At 53.1% G+C, this 18359-nt stretch overlaps 2 protein-coding genes across 2 annotated transcripts; one reads left to right on the forward strand and one right to left on the reverse strand.

Moving 5' to 3' along the window:
- The first annotated feature begins 5225 nt into the window (after positions 1 to 5225).
- RHEX (regulator of hemoglobinization and erythroid cell expansion) lies at positions 5226 to 7033 on the forward strand. The gene is made up of 4 exons (XM_064732837.1): positions 5226 to 5308; positions 5829 to 5996; positions 6303 to 6367; positions 6815 to 7033. Exons 1-4 carry the CDS (start codon positions 5290 to 5292, stop codon positions 7019 to 7021), a joined length of 459 nt encoding a protein of 152 aa, XP_064588907.1. The 5' UTR covers positions 5226 to 5289; the 3' UTR covers positions 7022 to 7033.
- A 4387-nt stretch (positions 7034 to 11420) lies between these two features.
- On the reverse strand, positions 11421 to 15282 carry AVPR1B (arginine vasopressin receptor 1B). Its single transcript, XM_064733120.1, has 2 exons — positions 14328 to 15282; positions 11421 to 11704 (listed from the first exon to the last, which is right to left on the reverse strand). The coding sequence occupies exons 1-2, from the start codon at positions 15280 to 15282 to the stop codon at positions 11421 to 11423; spliced, it is 1239 nt and encodes a 412-aa protein (XP_064589190.1).
- Positions 15283 to 18359: the final 3077 nt, after the last annotated feature.

The raw sequence follows: 18359 nt of genomic DNA on the forward strand, positions 1-18359 counted from the left end.
GACATGGAGGGAGGCAAGTGGGGGCAGGCACGGATTTTCCTGCTGCCACCATCTCCCAGGCCCTTATTTTTGCATGCTGTCCTTATTTTCCACGGTTTTGGGTGCTAAAGGGGGTGTTCTGCTCAGCGAGCCCCATTCACGTGATTAACAGGCTTTAGCACCGTGCTAATCAATTTTTTGTTTGTCCCAGCGAGCCCTGTTTTATCTAATTAATTTTTTATCTAATTAAAGCCCTCGCCCAGGAAATTAAAGTCCTCATCTGTGAGGCACAGGTACCGAGGGTGGCTGGGGACAGCTGAGTCACGTCCTGCTGTCACCGGGATCTTGTGTCCCCATCCCTGGAGATGCTGCCAGGCCTCTTCTCTTCCCAGCTTTGAGGGCAGATCAAGCTTTAAAAAAATCCATCAAATATTTCACAACATGAGCAGGAAAACGTTGGGCACAGCACAGTTGATGCCGATGGCAAATGCAGCTGTTTCTTCAAAACAAATGAAAATTCCCTTCATTCCCCCACTCTGCAATATTTTTTTTTAACAAGTGGCTTTTATACAAATTTATTCTCTATTTCCCCTTTTGAGATGCAGTTTAATGTACCAGCCTCCCTCCTTGTCCTAATCACATATTCATGGATTAGAAAGAAACTTCCTAAAACAAAAGCAGCTGCAGCAAGTGCCAGATAAGCTGAAAACAGCAAGTGGATTGTTCCAGACATGGTTTATAACCCGAAAATCCTATCAGAAAACCCAGCCTGAAGGGTCACTGGGCTTTGGAGATAAACGTGAGGGTGAGCAGCAGCACAGACACGCCAAACACTTTAAGTGAAATAGTTTATTTTGTGGAAAAGATCCCCCAATTGGATCATCATAATCTGCAAACTCCTGGCAGCAAATTCAGCATTAAAATGGGAAGATGAAAGTCATAACGAGGCCAGAGCTTTCATTTAGAAATTTTTGCAGCTAAGCAAATCTATTTCAACTTTTGAGTTATTTTAGAAGCCATTTTAAAAGCTCAACTCTTGGGAGCACTTCATAATTATTATTTCAAGTAGAACAAAGCGGTGGGGGGATTTTTTTCCCCTCTATGTTTTGGGAGCAACTGGGTTGGGTTTGCACAGAAAATTGGGTCAAAAAGGCTTTGTTTCATACAAATTCCAGCTGTAGCTCAGTGTGTGGATTGCAGAGGGGGGAGATGCCCAATTTCCAAGCCTTGGTGTCCCTCAGCCTGCTCTGGAGAAATTGAGGAAAGGTGACCCCAGCTCCTGCAACATCCCTGGTAAGAAAGGATGGGCTCTGTCCCACCCCTCCAGGGCCACACAGTTGGATCAGAAATAAGTTTTGCCCCTTGGGTAGAAAAATACCTCTCACCAGCTCTGTATGAAGCACTTTCTTTGTTTAAAAAAACCTGTTCTCAGGCTAAAAATGTGTTATCTGTGTTCCTTCTTACACATTTCCTTTAGTGGAGCCACTGCCCTGGTTGATTCACACTGTGCCCCAGCAGTGTTTTGTAAAAAAACCTTTTTTTTCCTGCCTTTATCAGACACTTCTCCCACCTGTTAATCTGTTTATCCACCACCGAGCACTTGAAAGCGCTGCAGCAGCAAACTTTCACCTGAAAAAAAAAATCAACAAACAAGCAAGTTTCAGTTAAATAAACCCCAAAATATTTACCTGGGGTGCAGCAGCTGTGAGGAGAGCAGGACCAACATCTGGTGATGCAGCTGGTGGATGGCGGGAGCATGAAGGGGAATTTGGGAAGTGACCCCAACTTGTGATGCAGCTCCAGGGGTAGGTGATGCTGTTTGAAATCTTCTTTTTGCTTTTAGATAATCCAGGAGGATCCTTTGGGATGTTGTATCCCTGGGGCAGGATTGCTGTGGGCTGGTGGAGATGCTGAAAGGCGAGCAGGCACCGTCCCCATGAGTCAGGCACCTTGGAAAAAAGGGAATTTCTTGTTCCTTTCTGCCAGGGCACTTCCAGATCTACAAACCCCACAGTTCCTAATAACCAGCAGCCATCAATCCCCAAAATTCCTGGGAATTCTCAGGGTGGGATCTGCCAGGCTGCTGCTTGCACCCCAAAGCTTGCAGAACATTTTCCAGAGTGCTGTCCCAAAAAAAGGGAATTTCTTGCTCCTTTCTGCCAGGGCACTTCCAGAGTTAAAACCCCACAGTTCCTAAGAACCAGCAGCCATCAATCCCCAAAATTCCTGGGAATTCTCAAGGTGGGATCTGCCAGGCTGCTGCTTGCACCCCAAAGCTTGCAGAACATTTTCCTGAGTGTGCTTGCACCCCAAATCTTGCAGAACATTTTCCAGAGTGCTGTCCCAAAAAAAGGGAATTTCTTGCTCCTTTCTGCCAGGGCACTTCCAGAGCCACAAACCCCACAGTTCCTAAGAACCAGCAGCCATCAATCCCCAAAATTCCTGGGAATTCTCAGGGTGGGATCTGCCAGGCTGCTGCTTGCACCCCAAAGCTTGCAGAACATTTTCCAGAGTGTGTGGATAGTTGGAGGCCCATCCACCCCCAGCAGCCATGGAGCCAGGTGGTGGAAAATGCTTCATCCCTGTGGAAAATGTTTGCTTGCAAGCCCCCAGAGCTTGTTTTGGGTGGCAGCTGAGTTGGGCTGGGCACAGCTCCCTCATCACCGCTTGGCTCCAAGGAAGCTCAGCTCAATTTTGGGACAAAGCTGCTGGAAGGCAGAGAACTGATGGAGGGGTGCAGCATTAAAACAGCTGCAGAACAGCAGAGAAACACCCCAATATATTTAAATGAGGCTACTGACAGAGGGGAGGTGTCATGGAACTCGTGTGGGCTCCACTCCTGGGGGGTAGAGCGTGACCGCATCCGGCACCGCCGCGCTGCCAGACCCCGCTCTGCACCCAAATCCTGCTGAAACCGCCCCAAATCCTGCTGAAACACCCCCAAATCCTGCTGAAACACCCCCAAATCCTGCTGCCTGCAGGGCCCCAGCTGCCCCAAGCCGTGGGGAAGGGAAGGTTGGAGAGCTCTGAGCCCAGGTAAGGCCGCGTTGGGCGCCGCGCTCCGGGTGCCATGGCACGGGAAGCAGAGGGTGGAACAGCGGGAGCAGAACTGGGCTGGGAACCCCCTTGGGCACATGCTGGTGCCATCCTGAGCTCCAGTGAGCCAGCTGGGCCTGGCTGGAGTGGGATTAAAATAATTTGGGGCATTCTGGAGCTTTCACTCACGTTTAGCTGAGCGCAGATGCCTCAGGTTGGCCCTCGCTGCCCGGCCTAGGAGCAGCTCCATGCAAGCCTTGATTTCAGCATTTTCTTGAGAAAGGGTTGAAGTCTTGGAGGCTGCAGGCTCACAGAACCTCCCTGAGGCCCCCAAAAAAGCACATTTGGTGCCGGGCTCTCACTGGCTGCTGCCTCAAATCTGATTTTTTGATACCCACCCGATATCGGCGCCTCCATCTCGCTGTACCCACCTCGGCACAGAAGCTGCTGATAGTTGGATTTGGGGCTTATTTTGCAATTTCCTTTTGAGCAGCTCATTTTTCAGATCCTTATCTGCTGCTGCAGCAGCGTCTCCTGCCCCACAGTAGGAAATGAACCTTTCAAGAGTGGCAGCCCTTTGAGAAGGATATTTGAGGACAGATTTATTCAGTAAGGGAGGGGGGAAATTTCTGCAAAAAATGAACTTTCAGCTTGGCTGTCATCAAGCTGTTTGCATGAGTGGAATTTTGTAGGAGATTGGTGTTATCAGGAAAGCTTTTGATGAATTAGGCTCAGAAATGTGTCATAGAGGAAATGATAGAATCTGCTCCACAGGATGGATAATGCCTTTGCTCTATCAATTTATCCATCAGCCTATCAATCAAATTATCAGGGCTGCTTTAATCACTGTATCAAAGCCTCAACTGAAGATCTCTCCCTATCAGGCCTTTATAAATAGCAAGTGTATAACACTGAGACAGGATTTAAAGTGCTTTTTTGCAAGTGAAAGCTCACAAAAGGAGCAGCCCACTGCTATTTTTACAAAATGAACACTCCTATCTTTTATTATAAATCCCTTGTGTGTTATGGCCAGAAGTCCCAAGCCAAGGGGCCCAGCCCAGGCATTGGTGTTTTCTGATTTTCTGCCTTAAACCCTCTTAACCTCAGCAGGATTGGAGCTCTCACAGAATTAAATCCGAGGTGTTTCAGACACTGAGGTGTTGGAGGGCCTCTGATATTTCTGTCTGGACCTTGGCTGATGCAAGAGTCTCACACCAACCCACGACCTTCCTTTGGTTACTTTTTCCATGGATTTTTTTCCTTCATCTTGTAGTTTTCTTCCTTTTTTTTTCTTTTTGGGGGTGGATTTAAAAGAGAAAATGAAAAAAAAAACCGAACCGTGAGAGAGGATTAAAGCAAGAAGAACAAATTTCAATTCTGTTGCAGTGGGGCCCAGAAAGTCCAGACAAGCCTCAGATATGAGCGAGTATAAAGGCATTAATTCAGTGATAAGGGACAGCCTGTGGCTCTGTGAGGGTGTGAACCACAGGGATTCTCACAGGGGGAGGGCTGGGATGAAATAAAAACCCTTTATTTCACATCTGCAACACCCAACCACTGCCTCCAAGTGCTGAGCCTGATCTCCAGCTCGTGTGGAGCAGCGTGAGGCTCAACGGGGCCATTTTTTTGGTTGCCACCAGGTCCTGCTGGCTGTCTGTGTCCCCCCAGGCCCTGGTGAGGCCTCAGCAGGAGGATGAGCCTTTGTGCATGGTGAGTGCAGCACCCTGGGGCGCAGAGCCCTCCACAGCCCCCCTGGGACCGCCTGGAGCAGCACCAGGAGGGGCAAATCCATCAAACCACATGGAAATTCCACAGATAAGGGCTGGGCTGGTTGTTGTCCCCTGTCACACTCAGCAACCTGGCCTGGCTGAAAATGGACCAAACCCATTCCATCATTCCACAATTCTGTAATTCCATCATATCTGTCAAGTCTCTCTCCCCTCCAGCACCACATTGTCCCCCTGGAGGATTTTGAAAACCCTTCTGGGGACAGGCCCCAAAAACGAGGGGCAAGGAGCTCAAATCATTCTTGAAAACCAAACTCCACATTTTGGGCCAAATCACCCCAAAATCAAAAAGCAAAACAAAAAAGCAAAACCAAAAGTTACCAGCAATCCTGAGTCTAAAATGTGCCTTGAAGCCATGGGGGGGGTTGAAAAGATTTTGGTGATTTCAGTGAGACTGAATGGTTTTCTCTCGTTCAGCTGGATTCCTGCTGTCACCTCCCTTGTCACCCTGATACTCTACCCTGTCCTCCTGCTGGCCCTTTACACCATGCTCAGCAGGAAAATTGGTAATTTAAAAATGCTTTTCCTGGTGATTTCCTGGTTTGGGTGGGTGTGGGATGGGAAAGGGGCAGGGCAGGGCTGGGCTGGCTGTGAGCTGTGGGGGCATGGTTGTACACATCAGTGAGGGTTCTACAACCTTGTGTTGCTTCAAAACCAATTTTCTTGGTCACTTTTTTACTAAAGTGCTGGGAAAATACCAAGAATCAGCTCACAGAGTATTAATTCAGATGAAGCTGCAATTTCCTAGCAGGGAATTCTTTCACACCAACTGCTGCTCACATTTGCACAGAGCCCAGCTCTGCTTTGGGTCAGAATCATTCCAAACTTGCAAGAAGAGGCCCTGACACTGTGATTTGTCACTGGAGCCTCTCCTGGTGGGCTGGATCATCTCAGTAATTGAATTTTTGGATATGAGTCTGCTCCAATCATTATTTTGGGGTGGGCTGGTTTGTGCTGGGGGTGCTGGAGCAGGGTTGGGTGCTCTGGGCACAGCAGGGACCAGGCCTCACTCTCCTCTTGTCACAGCCCAGCATTCCTGCAGGATGCAGGTGAGCAGCAGCCCTGGGGAGCATCCCAGCCCTCAGCCCAGCCCAGCTCCAGCCTCAGCACCAGGAGGGGACCTGGCACAGAAACAGCAACCTGGGGCACAGAAACAGCAACCTGGGGCACAAAACCCATCCCCAGCCTATGCAGGTAAGGGGCTCTGCAGCCATGGGGCATTGTCCTGGCACGGGGATGGGAGGTTTTGGGTGGTATTTGTGTGATGTCTCTTCCTTACGAGCTCTGGGGTGGGAGAAGGGCCAAGCAGGAGCTGCCTCCTGTTCCCACCTGGCTCTCCTTGCCCTTTTCTCCCAGGGAAGTGAGGCTGGGAGGGATCAAACTGATCCTTTGTGGATCAGAATTTTCACTTCTGAGCATGTTTGCTTTTTCTCCCTTGATCCTTTTTTCCCATTAAGCCTCTGGGAAGTGCTGGGGTGGTAAATGTTTTGTGTTTTTTAGGGAGCAGTGACACATCCTCAGACACCTCAGAGGACTCAGACAACGACAACCCTTCCTGCCCTCAGGTACCACGGGAAAATCATCCCCAGCCCACCTGGAGCAGCATCAGGAGGGGCAAATCCGTCAAACCACATTGAAATTCCATAGATAAAGGCTGGGGTGGTTGTTGTCCCCTGTCACATGCAGTGTTCCAGTGTTTCTCATTCAGAGGGAAGCATCCCTGGGCACTGTAGGAAAATTAGGAAGCAAAATCTTCTCTCTGAGGGTGTCAGGCCCTGGCACAGCTGTGGCTGCCCCTGCATCCCTGGCAGTGCCCAAGGCCAGGCTGGATGGGGCTTGGAGCAGCCTGGGGCAGTGGAAAGTGTCCCTGCCATGGCAGGGGGCATGGGATGGGCATAAAATCCCTTCCAACTCAACCCAATCCATGATTCCCTGAACTGCTGCATGGGCTTGAGGGCAAAGGCTCCTGGGTGGGTGCTGGGCCTGACCTGGGCTCCATTTTGCTCCTGCAGGGCCGTGGCCCAGAGGAAAACATCAATTACACATCCCTGGTGTTCCCAGTTAAAGGCCCTGAGCCGGGCTCTGCCCAGGACTACGAGAACGTCAAATCTGGGCTGGATTATGTCAACGTGGACCCAAAGAAGAGGAAAACACATTTCTGGCCCTTCTCCAGCCCCAGGGCATCCAAGGGGGTGGAGTACACCGAGGTGAAGCTGTGACACTGATGTGGAGCTGTGACACTGATGTGGAGCTGTGACACTGATGTGGAGCTGTGACACTGCTGTGGGGCTGTGACACTGATGTGAGGCTGTGACACTGCTGTGGGGCTGTGACACTGATGTGAGGCTGTGACACTGCTGTGGGGCTGTGACACTGCTGTGGGGCTGTGACACTGCTGTGGAGCTGTGGCACTGATATGAAGCTGTGACACTGCTGTGGGGCTGTGACACTGATATGAAGCTGTGACACTGATATGAGGCTGTGACACCAGGGTGAAGTTGTGACACTGATGTGAAGCTGTCACACCAGGGTGAAGCTGCTGCCCAGAGGTGCCCAGAGCCCCCAGCAGCTGCACAGCTGGCACTGTCCCCTTGCCCTGGCACTGTCCCCTTGCCCTGGGGCACTGCCTGGCACGGGCTGCAGCACTTGTGCCACCCCCACCCGCAGCTTCCTTGGCTTTTCCTTAAAGGCTCCACTGTTCCTGAGGGACAGTGTGGGGCAGGGAAAGGCTCCTCCCAGCCAGGCTGGGATCAGCTCTCCACTTCTGTGTCATGGCCTTTTGTCCCCTCATTTCATGAAAGCAAAAGAAACACCCCCACCCTCACCTCTCAAAATGGGAGGGAGATGCATTGATCCTCAAAGCTGCACTGAGCTCCTCTCAGTGATGTTGTTTTGCTCATCAGCCTCATAAAATCCTTTTAAGTACAATTTTTCCACTGGTTTTTCCCTCTCCCTGTCTCCCAGCTTTTGCTTTCCCTGCTTTGTCCCAGCTCCACGTGCTGGGCTTGGTCTCTCCCCACCTGGGCCACATCCCCGCTCCTCACTCTGCATTTTGTTACCACTGAATTTTCCAGAAATAAACTTCCAAAGTGCCTGGGAATGGGAATGGTGCCCCAGTGGGAGCCGTGTGAGGGGGATGGAGCTGCTGCCTCCCCTTCCTCAGGGCTGGAGCTGCCCCAAGTGTGTTTTAAATGGGCTCAGTAATGCTGTGATTTAATGAAAGGTTGTGAGACAATTGATTTGGGATTGATCAGTGGCAGGGGGAGCCAGGCACTCCGGCTTTCATGACCTTGTGGTGCAGATCTGGCCCAGCTCGAAGGGCACGTGAAGGAAAATGTTCCAAAATCCCCAACAATCCCTGGGTAATGTTGGAAAACCCAGGAGAGGTGTGATTATGGGACTGGAGGTGAGGCCAAAACCAGTGAGAGGAAGCTTCTGAGAAATCTGATTCAAATGCCTGGTGATTAAAAAGTGAAAATACTGAAGATTTCAAAATATTTTCCTCTTAATGTTTTATTTTTACAGCTTTAGCCTGTGACAGTGGAAGGAATAATGCCCGTGGCTCGCAGGGAATTTGGAACCTTTGCTGGGACACCTGTACATCACCCTCAGCAGCTTTTGAGCTGATGGATGCTCTTTTCTGCCTTATCCATGATTTATTCCTGCACAAAACTGCTCCTGGGACTGCAGGGGAATTGAGTTCCTGCTCCCCCAGCCCTGGGTGGGTTTGGGCTCCCAATCCCTGCAAAATGAGCCCAAAGCAGCGGCAGCAGGAGGGTGAGAGCAGATGCTGAGCACAGGATGGGGTGGGAGCAGAGCTGATGGGAGAGGGCACGGGGGCAGCTGGAGCAGGGCCAGGGCTGCTCCCAGCAGCTCCTCGGGGGTGCCAGCGCCGCATTTGGGGCGCTCCAGCGGGCACAGCGTGGGGCAGCACGGCTGTGCCCAGCGCCAGGGGATGCCACAGCCGCGTCCTGGCCCGGGGCAGGCGGCAGGGGGGCACTTCCAGGCCACAGGAGCTGAGCAGCCCTGGGGGGGACGGCGCTGTCCCCGCTGTCTGCTCGGTGCGGGAGGAGGAGGAGGAGGAGGCGGCTCGGGAGCAGATGGAGCCGCGTTGCCGCCTGCCGAGCTCCGGCTGCTCTGCTGGCAGCTGGGAACACAAACTAGGGGACCTCCGGGAGGATTCTGGGGATGCAGCATCCCCTGATCCTGAAAGGGGCAGGATCCCCTGATCCCAAAGGGTGCGGGATCCCTCCCCGGAGATTGCAGGATCCCCTGATCCCAAAGGGTACAGCATCCCCTGTCCCTGAAGGATGCAGCATCCCCTCCCAAAGGGCGCAGGATCCCTCTCCGGAGGTTGCAGGATCCCCTGTTCCTGAAGGGTGCAGGATCTCTTGATCCCAAAGGATGCAGGATCCCTTCCTGAAGGGTGCAGGATCCCCTGATCCCAAAGGATGCAGGATCTCTTGATCCCAAAGGATGCAGGATCCCTTCCTGAGGGGTGCAGGATCCCCTGATCCCAATGGATGCAGCATCCCCTGTTCTCGAAGGATGCAGGATCCCTCCCCAGAGGTTACAGGATCCCCTGGTCCCGAAGGATGCAGGATCCCTTCCTGAAGGGTGCAGGATCCCTGGATCCCAAAGGATGCAGGATCTCTTGATCCCAAAGGATGCAGGATCCCTTCCTGAAGGGTGCAGGATCCCCTGATCCCGAAGGTTGCAGGATCCTCCCCTGATCCCAAAGGATGCAGGATCCACTGTTCCCAAAGGATGCAGCATCCCCTGATCCCGAAGGATGCAGGATCCCCTGATCCTGAAGGGTGCAGGATCCCTTGATCCCCCTTGATGCCGCATCCTTTCCCGGAGGTTCCAGGATCCCCTGATCTCAAAGGATGCAGGATCCCTCCCCGGAGGTTCCAGGACCCCTCCCCGCAGGACAGCATCCAGAAGTTTCCCTAAACACGGCTGGGGGTGGATGCTGCGGCCGGAGGGGCTCTGTCCATCCCCACGGCAGCGAGGACACGGCGGACGCGGCGCTTTTCAGGGTGAAACATTCCGATTTCTGCAAAACGCGGTGCCACCAGGTGGGGAGAGCCGCGCTCTGCAGCGAGAGCGAGCGGCGGCGGTGTCACACCTGGCGCTGTCACACCTGGTGGTGTTACACACCTGGCAGTGTCACACTTGGCAGTGCTACACACTTGGCGCCTGTCACACCTGGTGGTGTCCCACTTGGCCGTGTCACACACCTGGTGGTGTCACACCTGGAGCTGTCACACTTGCTGGTGTCACTCTTGGCGGTGTCACACACCTGGCGGTGTCACACGTGGCAGTGTCACACCTGGCAGTGTCACACGTGGCAGTGTCACACCTGGCAGTGTCACACTTGATGGTGTCACACTTGGTGGTGTCACACCTGGTGGTGTCACATCTGGTGGTGTCACACGTGGCAGTGTCACACCTGGCGCTGTCACACACCTTGCAGTGTCACACTTGGTGGTGTCACACCTGGTGGTGTCACATCTGGTGGTGTCACATGTGGCAGTGTCACACGTGGCAGTGTCACACACCTGGCGCTGTCACACACCTGGCAGTGTCACACGTGGCAGTGTCACACGTGGCAGTGTCACACACGTGGCAGTGTCACACACTTGTCGGTGTCACACTTCTGTCAGTGTCACACTTGATGGTGTCACACACCTGGTACTGTCACACCTGGCGGTGTCACACTCGTTGTTGTCACACTCGTTGCTGTCACACTTGGCGGTGTCACGCTTGGCAGTGTCATACACCTGGCACTGTCACACCTGGCACTGTCACACACCTGGCACTGGCACACCTGGCACTGTCACACCTGGCAGGTCACACACCTGGTGCTGTCACACATGGCACTGTCACACCTGGCGGTGTCACACTTGGTGATGTCACACCCGGCGGTGTCACACTCGTTGTTGTCACACTCGTTGCTGTCACACGCTTGGCAGTGTCATACACCTGGCAGTGTCGCACACCTGGCACTGTCACACCTGGCACTGTCACGCTTGGCAGTGTCATACAGCTGGCAGTGTCACACACCTGGCAGTGTAGCACACCCGGCACAGTCACACCTGGCACTGTCACACCTGGCAGTGTCACGCTTGGCAGTGTCATACAGCTGGCAGTGTTGCACACCCGGCGCTGTCACACACTTGGTGGTTTCACATACTTGGCGGTGTCACACACCTGGTGCTGTCACACTCGACGCTGTCACACCTGGCACTGTCACACACCTGGCACTGTCACAGCCTAGAGTGTGCCCGACTCTGTCACGGCATCATCTCAGGGTGGGTACAGCTCCCTGGCACTGTCACACACCTGGCACTGTCACACCTGGCGCTGTCACACTCGACGCTGTCACACCTGGCGCTGTCACACCTGGCAGTGTTGCACACCTGGCACTGTCACACACCTGGCACTGTCACACCCGGCGCTGTCACACCTGGTGCTGTCACACCTGACGCTGTCACACCTGGCGCCGTCACAGCCTAGAGCGTGCCCGACTCTGTCACGGCATCATCGCAGGGCGGGTACAGCTCCCTGGCACTGTCACACACCTGGCACTGTCACACCCGGCGCTGTCACAGCCTAGAGCGTGCCCGACTCTGTCACGGCCTCGTCGCAGGGCGGGTACAGCTCCCTGGCGCTGTCCCCGTGCAGGGGCGCCTGGTGGCTGTGGCTCAGGATCGTGGTTTTCCTGCTGCACAGGCTCCCGCTGGAGTTGGGTCTGCGCAGCCCGGCCCGGGGGCGCCCCCGGCAGCCCCGGCAGCCCTGCAGGAGGTGCCCGCTGAAGAACAGGTAGATCCAGGGGTTGCAGCAGCTGCTGAGGCTGGCCAGCAGCATGGTGATGCTGAAAGCCACGTTGGTGGACTCTGGAGAGGAGAGAGAGAGAGGTGAGACATCCCCAGGGCAGTGGGCAGGAGCTGGGGGCTCTCCTGGCTCACATTCCCATCCCACTGGCATTCCTGGGGTTTGGAAAGGTGGGAAAACCAGAACCCTCCAGGTTCTGCAGTGCCCATGTGCTGGCCTTTCCTTCAGCCTCTCCTCTGCTCAAAGCATCTCCCTCAGGACTTTCAATCTTGGCTGAAGTCCCTTTTTCTAGTAGTAGTACTGCTTCATATATTTTTATATATATTTTTTTTAAATCTGTAAAATCCCCATGATTTTTATCATGTAAAAATCTATAAAATCCCCATGATTTCTATAATGTAAAAGTCTGTAGCCTTCCCCACGATTTTTATCATGTAAAAGCCTGTAGCCTTCCCCATGATTTTTATATTTTTTTATTTTTACATTTTATATTTATATTTTTATATATTTTTTAAAAAATCTGTAAAATCCCAATGATTTTCATAATGTAAAAAATCTGTGAAATCCCCATTATTTTTATCATGTAAAAGCCTGTAGCCTTCCCCATGATTTTTATAATTTTTAAAATTTTATATTTTATATTTATATTTTTATATATTTTTAAAAAAATCGGTAAAATCCCAATGATTTTCATAATGTAAAAAATCTGTGAAATCCCCATTATTTTCATCATGTAAAAACCTGTAGCCTTCCCCATGGATTTTATCATGTAAAAATCTATAAAATCCCCATGATTTCTATCATGTAAAATCTGTAAAATCCTCATTATTTTTATCATGTAAAAACCTGTAGAAAACCTGTAGCCTTCCCCATGATTTTTACCATGTAAAAGCCTGTAGCCTTCCCCATGATTTTTATAATTTTTATATATTTTTTTTAATCTGTAAAATCCCCATGATTTCTATCATGTAAAATCTGTAAAATCCTCGTTATTTTTATCATGTAAAAACCTGTAGAAAACCTGTAGCCTTCCCCATGATTTTTACCATGTAAAACCTGTAAAGTCCCCATTACTTTTATCATGTAAAAACCTGCAGCCTCCCCATTTATTTTTAAATGCCAAAACGACATCCAGCTCATTTTGTTAAAAACCCAACTTCATTCCTGGCACTCCCAGGGCACTGTGCCCCACTCACCATCATCAGGAGCATCCCAGTCCCACACTGACCACATCTGCACGCTGAGGAACGGCGCCCAGCAGGTGACAGAGGCGGCCACGATGACGAAGGTCATTATTTTTATCATGGAAAAGCCTGTAGCCTTCCCATGATTTTTATCATGTAAAAATCTATAAAATCCCCATGATTTCTATCACGTAAAATCTGTAAAATCCTCGTTATTTTTATCATGTAAAAGCCTGTAGCCTTCCCCATGATTTTTATCATGTAAAAATCTATAAAATCCCCATGATTTCTACCATGTAAAAACCTATAGCCTCCCCGTTTATTTTTAAATGCCAAGACGACATCCATCTCTTTTTGTTAACAACCCAACTGCAATCCTGGCTCTGTGGCCCACTCCCCATCATCAGGAGCATCCCGGTCCCACACTGACCACATCTGCTGAGGAAGGGCGCCCAGCAGGTGACATAGGCGGCCACGATGACGAAGGTCATTATTTTTATCATGTAAAAGCCTGTAGCTTTCCCCATGATTTTTATCAAGTAAAAATCTATAAAATCCCCATTACTTTTATCATGTAAACACCTGTAGCCTTCCCCATGATTTTTACCATGTAAAAACCTGTAAAATCCCCATTACTTTTATCATGTAAAAACCTATAGCCTCCCCATTTATTTTTAAATGCCAAGACGACATCCATCTCTTTTTGTTAACAACCCAACTGCAATCCTGGCACTCCCAGGGCTCTGTGCCCCACTCACCATCATCAGGAGCATCCCGGTCCCACACTGACCACATCTGCACGCTGAGGAAGGGCGCCCAGCAGGTGACATAGGCGGCCACGATGACGAAGGTCATTATTTTTATCCATTATTTATGGATATTTATTATTTTTATTCCATTATTTATGGAAAAGCCTGTAGCCTTCCCCATGATTTTTATCAAGTAAAAATCTATAAAATCCCCATTACTTTTATCATGTAAAAACCTGCAGCCTCCCCATTTATTTTTAAATGCCAAGACGACATCCATCTCTTTTTGTTAACAACCCAACTGCAATCCTGGCTCTGTGGCCCACTCCCCTCACCACTCACCATCATCAGGAGCATCCCGGTCCCACACTGACCACATCTGCACGCTGAGGAAGGGCGCCCAGCAGGTGACATAGGCGGCCACGATGACGAAGGTCATTATTTTTATCACGGAAAAGCCTGTAGCCTTCCCCATGATTTTTATCAAGTAAAAATCTATAAAATCCCCATGATTTCTATCATGTAAAATCTGTAAAATCCTCGTTATTTTTATCATGTAAAAGCCTGTAGCCTTCCCCATGATTTTTATCAAGTAAAAATCTATAAAATCCCCATGATTTCTACCATGTAAAAACCTGCAGCCTCCCCATTTATTTCTAAATGCCAAGACGACATCCAGCTCGTTTTGTTAACAACCCAACTTCATTCCTGGCACTCCCAGGGCTCTGTGGCCCACTCCCCTCACCACTCACCATCATCAGGAGCATCCCGGTCCCACACTGACCACATCTGCACGCTGAAGAAGGGCGCCCAGCAGGTGACATAGGCGGCCACGATGACGAAGGTCATCTTCACCGTGCGGATCTTGGCGCGGGAGATGGTGCGCACGCTGCTCACCCTCGAGGGCTGCCCGCCCTTCCCCGCAGGGTTGGCACCTCCAGGGGCACCCACCGCGGCTCCCCCCGTGCCAGGGGCACCGCTCTGGGTCTTGCCCTTGAGGTTCTTGCAGATCTCGTGGCAGATGAGGCTGTAGCACACGCTGAGGACGCCCACGGGCAGCACGAAGATGCACAGCGTGGTCCAGGTGATGTAGGCGCGCGCTCCCCACGGGTACCCGAAATCCGCCCAGCAATCCAGCACCCCCGAGCCCGGCCGCACCTCCCGGAGGGAGAAGATGAACACCTGGGGCAGGCTGAGCAGGCAGCTGAGCAGCCAGGTGAGGCCGATCATGGTGTACGCCTGGCGGCTGGGCTGCTGCAGCGACTGCAGCGGGTGGCACACGGCCAGGTAGCGGTCCAGGGTCATCACCATCAGCATGTAGGTGGAGGCGAACATGCTGAGCACCTGCAGGTACTTGACGGCCCTGCAGAGAGGGTCGGGCCCCAGGAAGCGGTAGGTGACCTTCCAGAGGAGCTGCGGCAGCACCTGGAACAGCGCCACGCCCAGGTCGCTCAGCCCCAGGTGCAGGATGAAGAGGTGCATGCGGCTCATCTTCCTCCTCAGCCGGTACATGGCCAGCAGCACGCCCAGGTTGCCCACGGTGGCCACGGCCAGGATGGTGCCCAGCACCCCCACCTCGGCCTTGGCCAGCTCCTCGTCCCGGGTGTGCAGCGCCGTCAGGTTGGGGTGCCCTGCCAGCCTCAGCAGCCCCTGCCCGTGCCCAGCTGGGCTCTGCTGCGAGCTGTTCCAGCCCCAGCCGGGCTCCATCCTCCTCTCTGCAGGAGCACGGAGCTCCACGGCTCCTCTCTGATGTCCTGCTGTCCCTTTCCCTGTTTCTCCTGAGCTCCAGCTCCTCTGCCCCTGGGCTGGGTTTTACCCCTGCTGGGTCCCTCCCGGTGTCCCCAGGCTGTGTTTTTACCCCTCCCGGTGTCCCCAGGCTGTGTTTTTACCCCTCCCGGTGTCCCCAGGCTGGGTTTTTACCCCTCCCGGTGTCCCCAGGCTGGGTTTTTTCCCCCTCCCAGTGTCCCCAGGCTGGGTTTTTTCCCCCCCCCGGTGTCCCCAGGCTGGGTTTTTACCCCTCCCGATGTCCCCAGGCTGTGTTTTTACCCCTCCCAGTGTCCCCAGGCTGGGTTTTTACCCCTCCCAGTGTCCCCAGGCTGGGTTTTTACCCCCCCCCCCCCCGGTGTCCCCAGGCTGTGTTTTTACCCCTCCCGGTGTCCCCAGGCTGGGTTTTTACCCCTCCTGGTGCCCCCAGGCTGTGTTTTTACCCCTCCCCGTGTCCCCAGGCTGGGTTTTTACCCCTCCCGGTGTCCTCAAGCTGGGTTTTTACCCCTCCCGGTGTCCTCAGGCTGTGTTTTTACTCCTCCCGGTGTCCTCAAGCTGGGTTTTATCCCTGCCAGGACCCTCCCAGTGTCCCCAGACTGGGTTTATTACCCTGCTAGGTCGCTCCCCAGTGTCCCTGAGCTGGATTTTTTACCCTGGCAGGTCCTTCCTGGTGTCCCCAGGCTGGGTTTATTACCCTGCCAGGTCCTTTCCAATGTCCCCGTGCTGGATTTTTCATCCTGCCATGTCCCTCCCGATGTCCCCAGGCTGGGTTTTACCCCAGCAGGTCCCTCCCTGGCTGGGGGGCTGGATGTGCCTCCTCCAGCTGTCCCCAACACCAGGGCACGTTGTCACCTGTCACACTAATCCTGTGTTAGGCAGCTGCAATTCCCTCTCTGCCCGGGCTGAAAATATTCCTGTGAAGCAGAGAGGTGCAAGAACCCCTGGTTCAGCCCTTGGTACTTCTCTTCTCTGAAAATTCCCAAATCCCTGCTTCAGTCCTTGCTATTTCTCTTCTCTGCACTGAATGTTCCCAAATCCCTTGTTCAGTCCTTGATGCTCCTCTTCACTGAGCATTCCCAAATCCCTGGTTCAGCCCTTGATATTCCTCTCGTTTCCACAAACCCTTCCCAAATAAATCCCTGTTTCTCCCTGCACTGCTCACCCTGTGCAGGTAAATCCGAGGGCAAAGAGAAATCCTCCTTAAAAGCAGCAGAAATCTCTACATCCCTTTGGCTTTTCATCCCCAGGAGAGCAGCCGGGTGAGCGTGTCCCAGCCCTGTCCCTTGGTGTCCCCAGGCTGGCTTTTATATCCCAGCAGGTCCCTCCCCCGTGTCCCCAGGCTGGGTTTCACATCTTCCAGGTCCCTCCCCGATGTCCCCGTGTGTGAGCGCCGTCCCTGGGCTGGGTTTCACACCTGGCAGGTCCCTCCCGGTGTCCCCAGGCTGGGTTTTACCCCTGCCAGGTCCTTCCCTGATGTCCCCAGGATGATTTTTACCCTGCCAGGTCCCTCTCAGTGTCCCCAAGCTGGATTTTTTTACCCTGCCAGGTCCCTCCCGATGTCCCCAGGCTGGGTTTTTACCCCTGGCAAGTCCCTCCCGGTGTCCCCAGGCTGGATTTTACACCTACCAGTCCCTTCCCGGTGTCCCCAGGCTGGATTTTATATCCTGCCAGGTCCTTCCTGATGTCCCCAGGCTGGATTTTTTACCCTGGCAGGTCCCTCCCCCATGTCCCCAGGCTGGATTTTACACCTGGCCAGTCCCTTCCCGATGTCCCCAGGCTGGATTTTTACCCTGCCAGGTCCCTCCCAATGTCCCCAGGATGATTTTTACCCCTGCCAGGTCCCTCTCAGTGTCCCCAAGCTGGATTTTTACCCCTGCCAGGACCCTCCTGATGTCCCCAGGCTGGGTTTATTACCCTGCCAGGTCCCTCCCGATGTCCCCAGGCTGGATTTTTACCCTGCCAGGTCCTTCCCTGATGTCCCCGAGCTGGGTTCACCCCTGCCAGGTCCCTCCCGGTGTCCCCAGGCTGGGTTTTACCCTGCCAGGTCCCTCCCAATGTCCCCAGGATGATTTTTACCCCTGCCAGGTCCCTCCCGATGTCCCAGGCTGGATTTTTTACCCTGCCAGGTTCTTCCCAATGTCCCCAAGCTGGATTTTATATCCTGCCAGGTCCCTCCTGATGTCCCCAAGCTGGATTTTATATCCTGACAGGTCCCTCCCGATGTCCCAGGCTGGATTTTTTTACCCTGCCAGGTCCCTCTCGATGTCCCAGGCTGGATTTTACACCTGGCCAGTCCCTTCCCCGTGTCTCCAGGCTGGATTTTTACACCTGCCAGGACCTTCCCGATGTCCCCAGGATGATTTTTACCCCTGCCAGGTCCCTCTCAGTGTCCCCGAGCTGGATTTTTACCCCTGCCAGGTCCCTCCCGATGTCCCCAGGATGGATTTTTACCCTGCCAGGACCCTCCCAGTGTCTCCAGGCTGGGTTTATTACCCTGCCAGGTCCCTCCCTGATGTCCCCGAGCTGGGTTTTACCCCTGCCAGGTCCCTCCCGATGTCCCCAGGCTGGGCTTTACACCTGGCAGGTCCCTCCCAATGTCCCCAGGCTGGGTTTATTACCCTGCCAGGTCCCTCCTGATGTCCCCAGGCTGGATTTTTATATCCTGCCAGGTCCCTCCCGATGTCCCCAGGCTGGATTTTTACCCTGCCAGGTCCCTCCCGATGTCCCCAGGCTGGGTTTTACACCTGGCAGGTCCCTCCCAATGTCCCCAGGATGATTTTTACCCCTGCCAGGTCCCTCCCGATGTCCCCAGGCTGGATTTTACCCCTACCAGTCCCTTCCCGGTGTCCCCAGGCTGGGTTTTACCCCTGCCAGGTCCCTCCCTGATGTCCCCAGGCTGGGTTTATTACCCTGCCAGGTCCCTCCCGATGTCCCCAGGCTGGGTTTATTACCCTGCCAGGTCCCTCTCAGTGTCCCCAAGCTGGATTTTTACCCCTGCCAGGTCCCTCCCGATGTCCCCA

The sequence above is a fragment of the Zonotrichia leucophrys genome, chromosome 26 (genome assembly GCF_028769735.1).
Source record: "Zonotrichia leucophrys gambelii isolate GWCS_2022_RI chromosome 26, RI_Zleu_2.0, whole genome shotgun sequence".
Classification (NCBI taxonomy): Eukaryota; Metazoa; Chordata; class Aves; order Passeriformes; family Passerellidae; genus Zonotrichia; species Zonotrichia leucophrys.

Coding starts and splice junctions, on each gene's coding strand:
- RHEX (XM_064732837.1), top strand. Junction 5,997..6,302: donor CCCATCCCCAGCCTATGCAG/GTAAGGGGCTCT, acceptor TGTGTTTTTTAG/GGAGCAGTGACACATCCTCA. Junction 6,368..6,814: donor ACAACCCTTCCTGCCCTCAG/GTACCACGGGAA, acceptor TTGCTCCTGCAG/GGCCGTGGCCCAGAGGAAAA.
- AVPR1B (XM_064733120.1), bottom strand. CDS start 15,282: ATGGAGCCCGGCTGGGGCTGGAACAGCTCGCAGCAGAGCCCAGCTGGG. Junction 11,705..14,327: donor CCGGGATGCTCCTGATGATG/GTGAGTGGTGAG, acceptor TCTCCTCTCCAG/AGTCCACCAACGTGGCTTTC.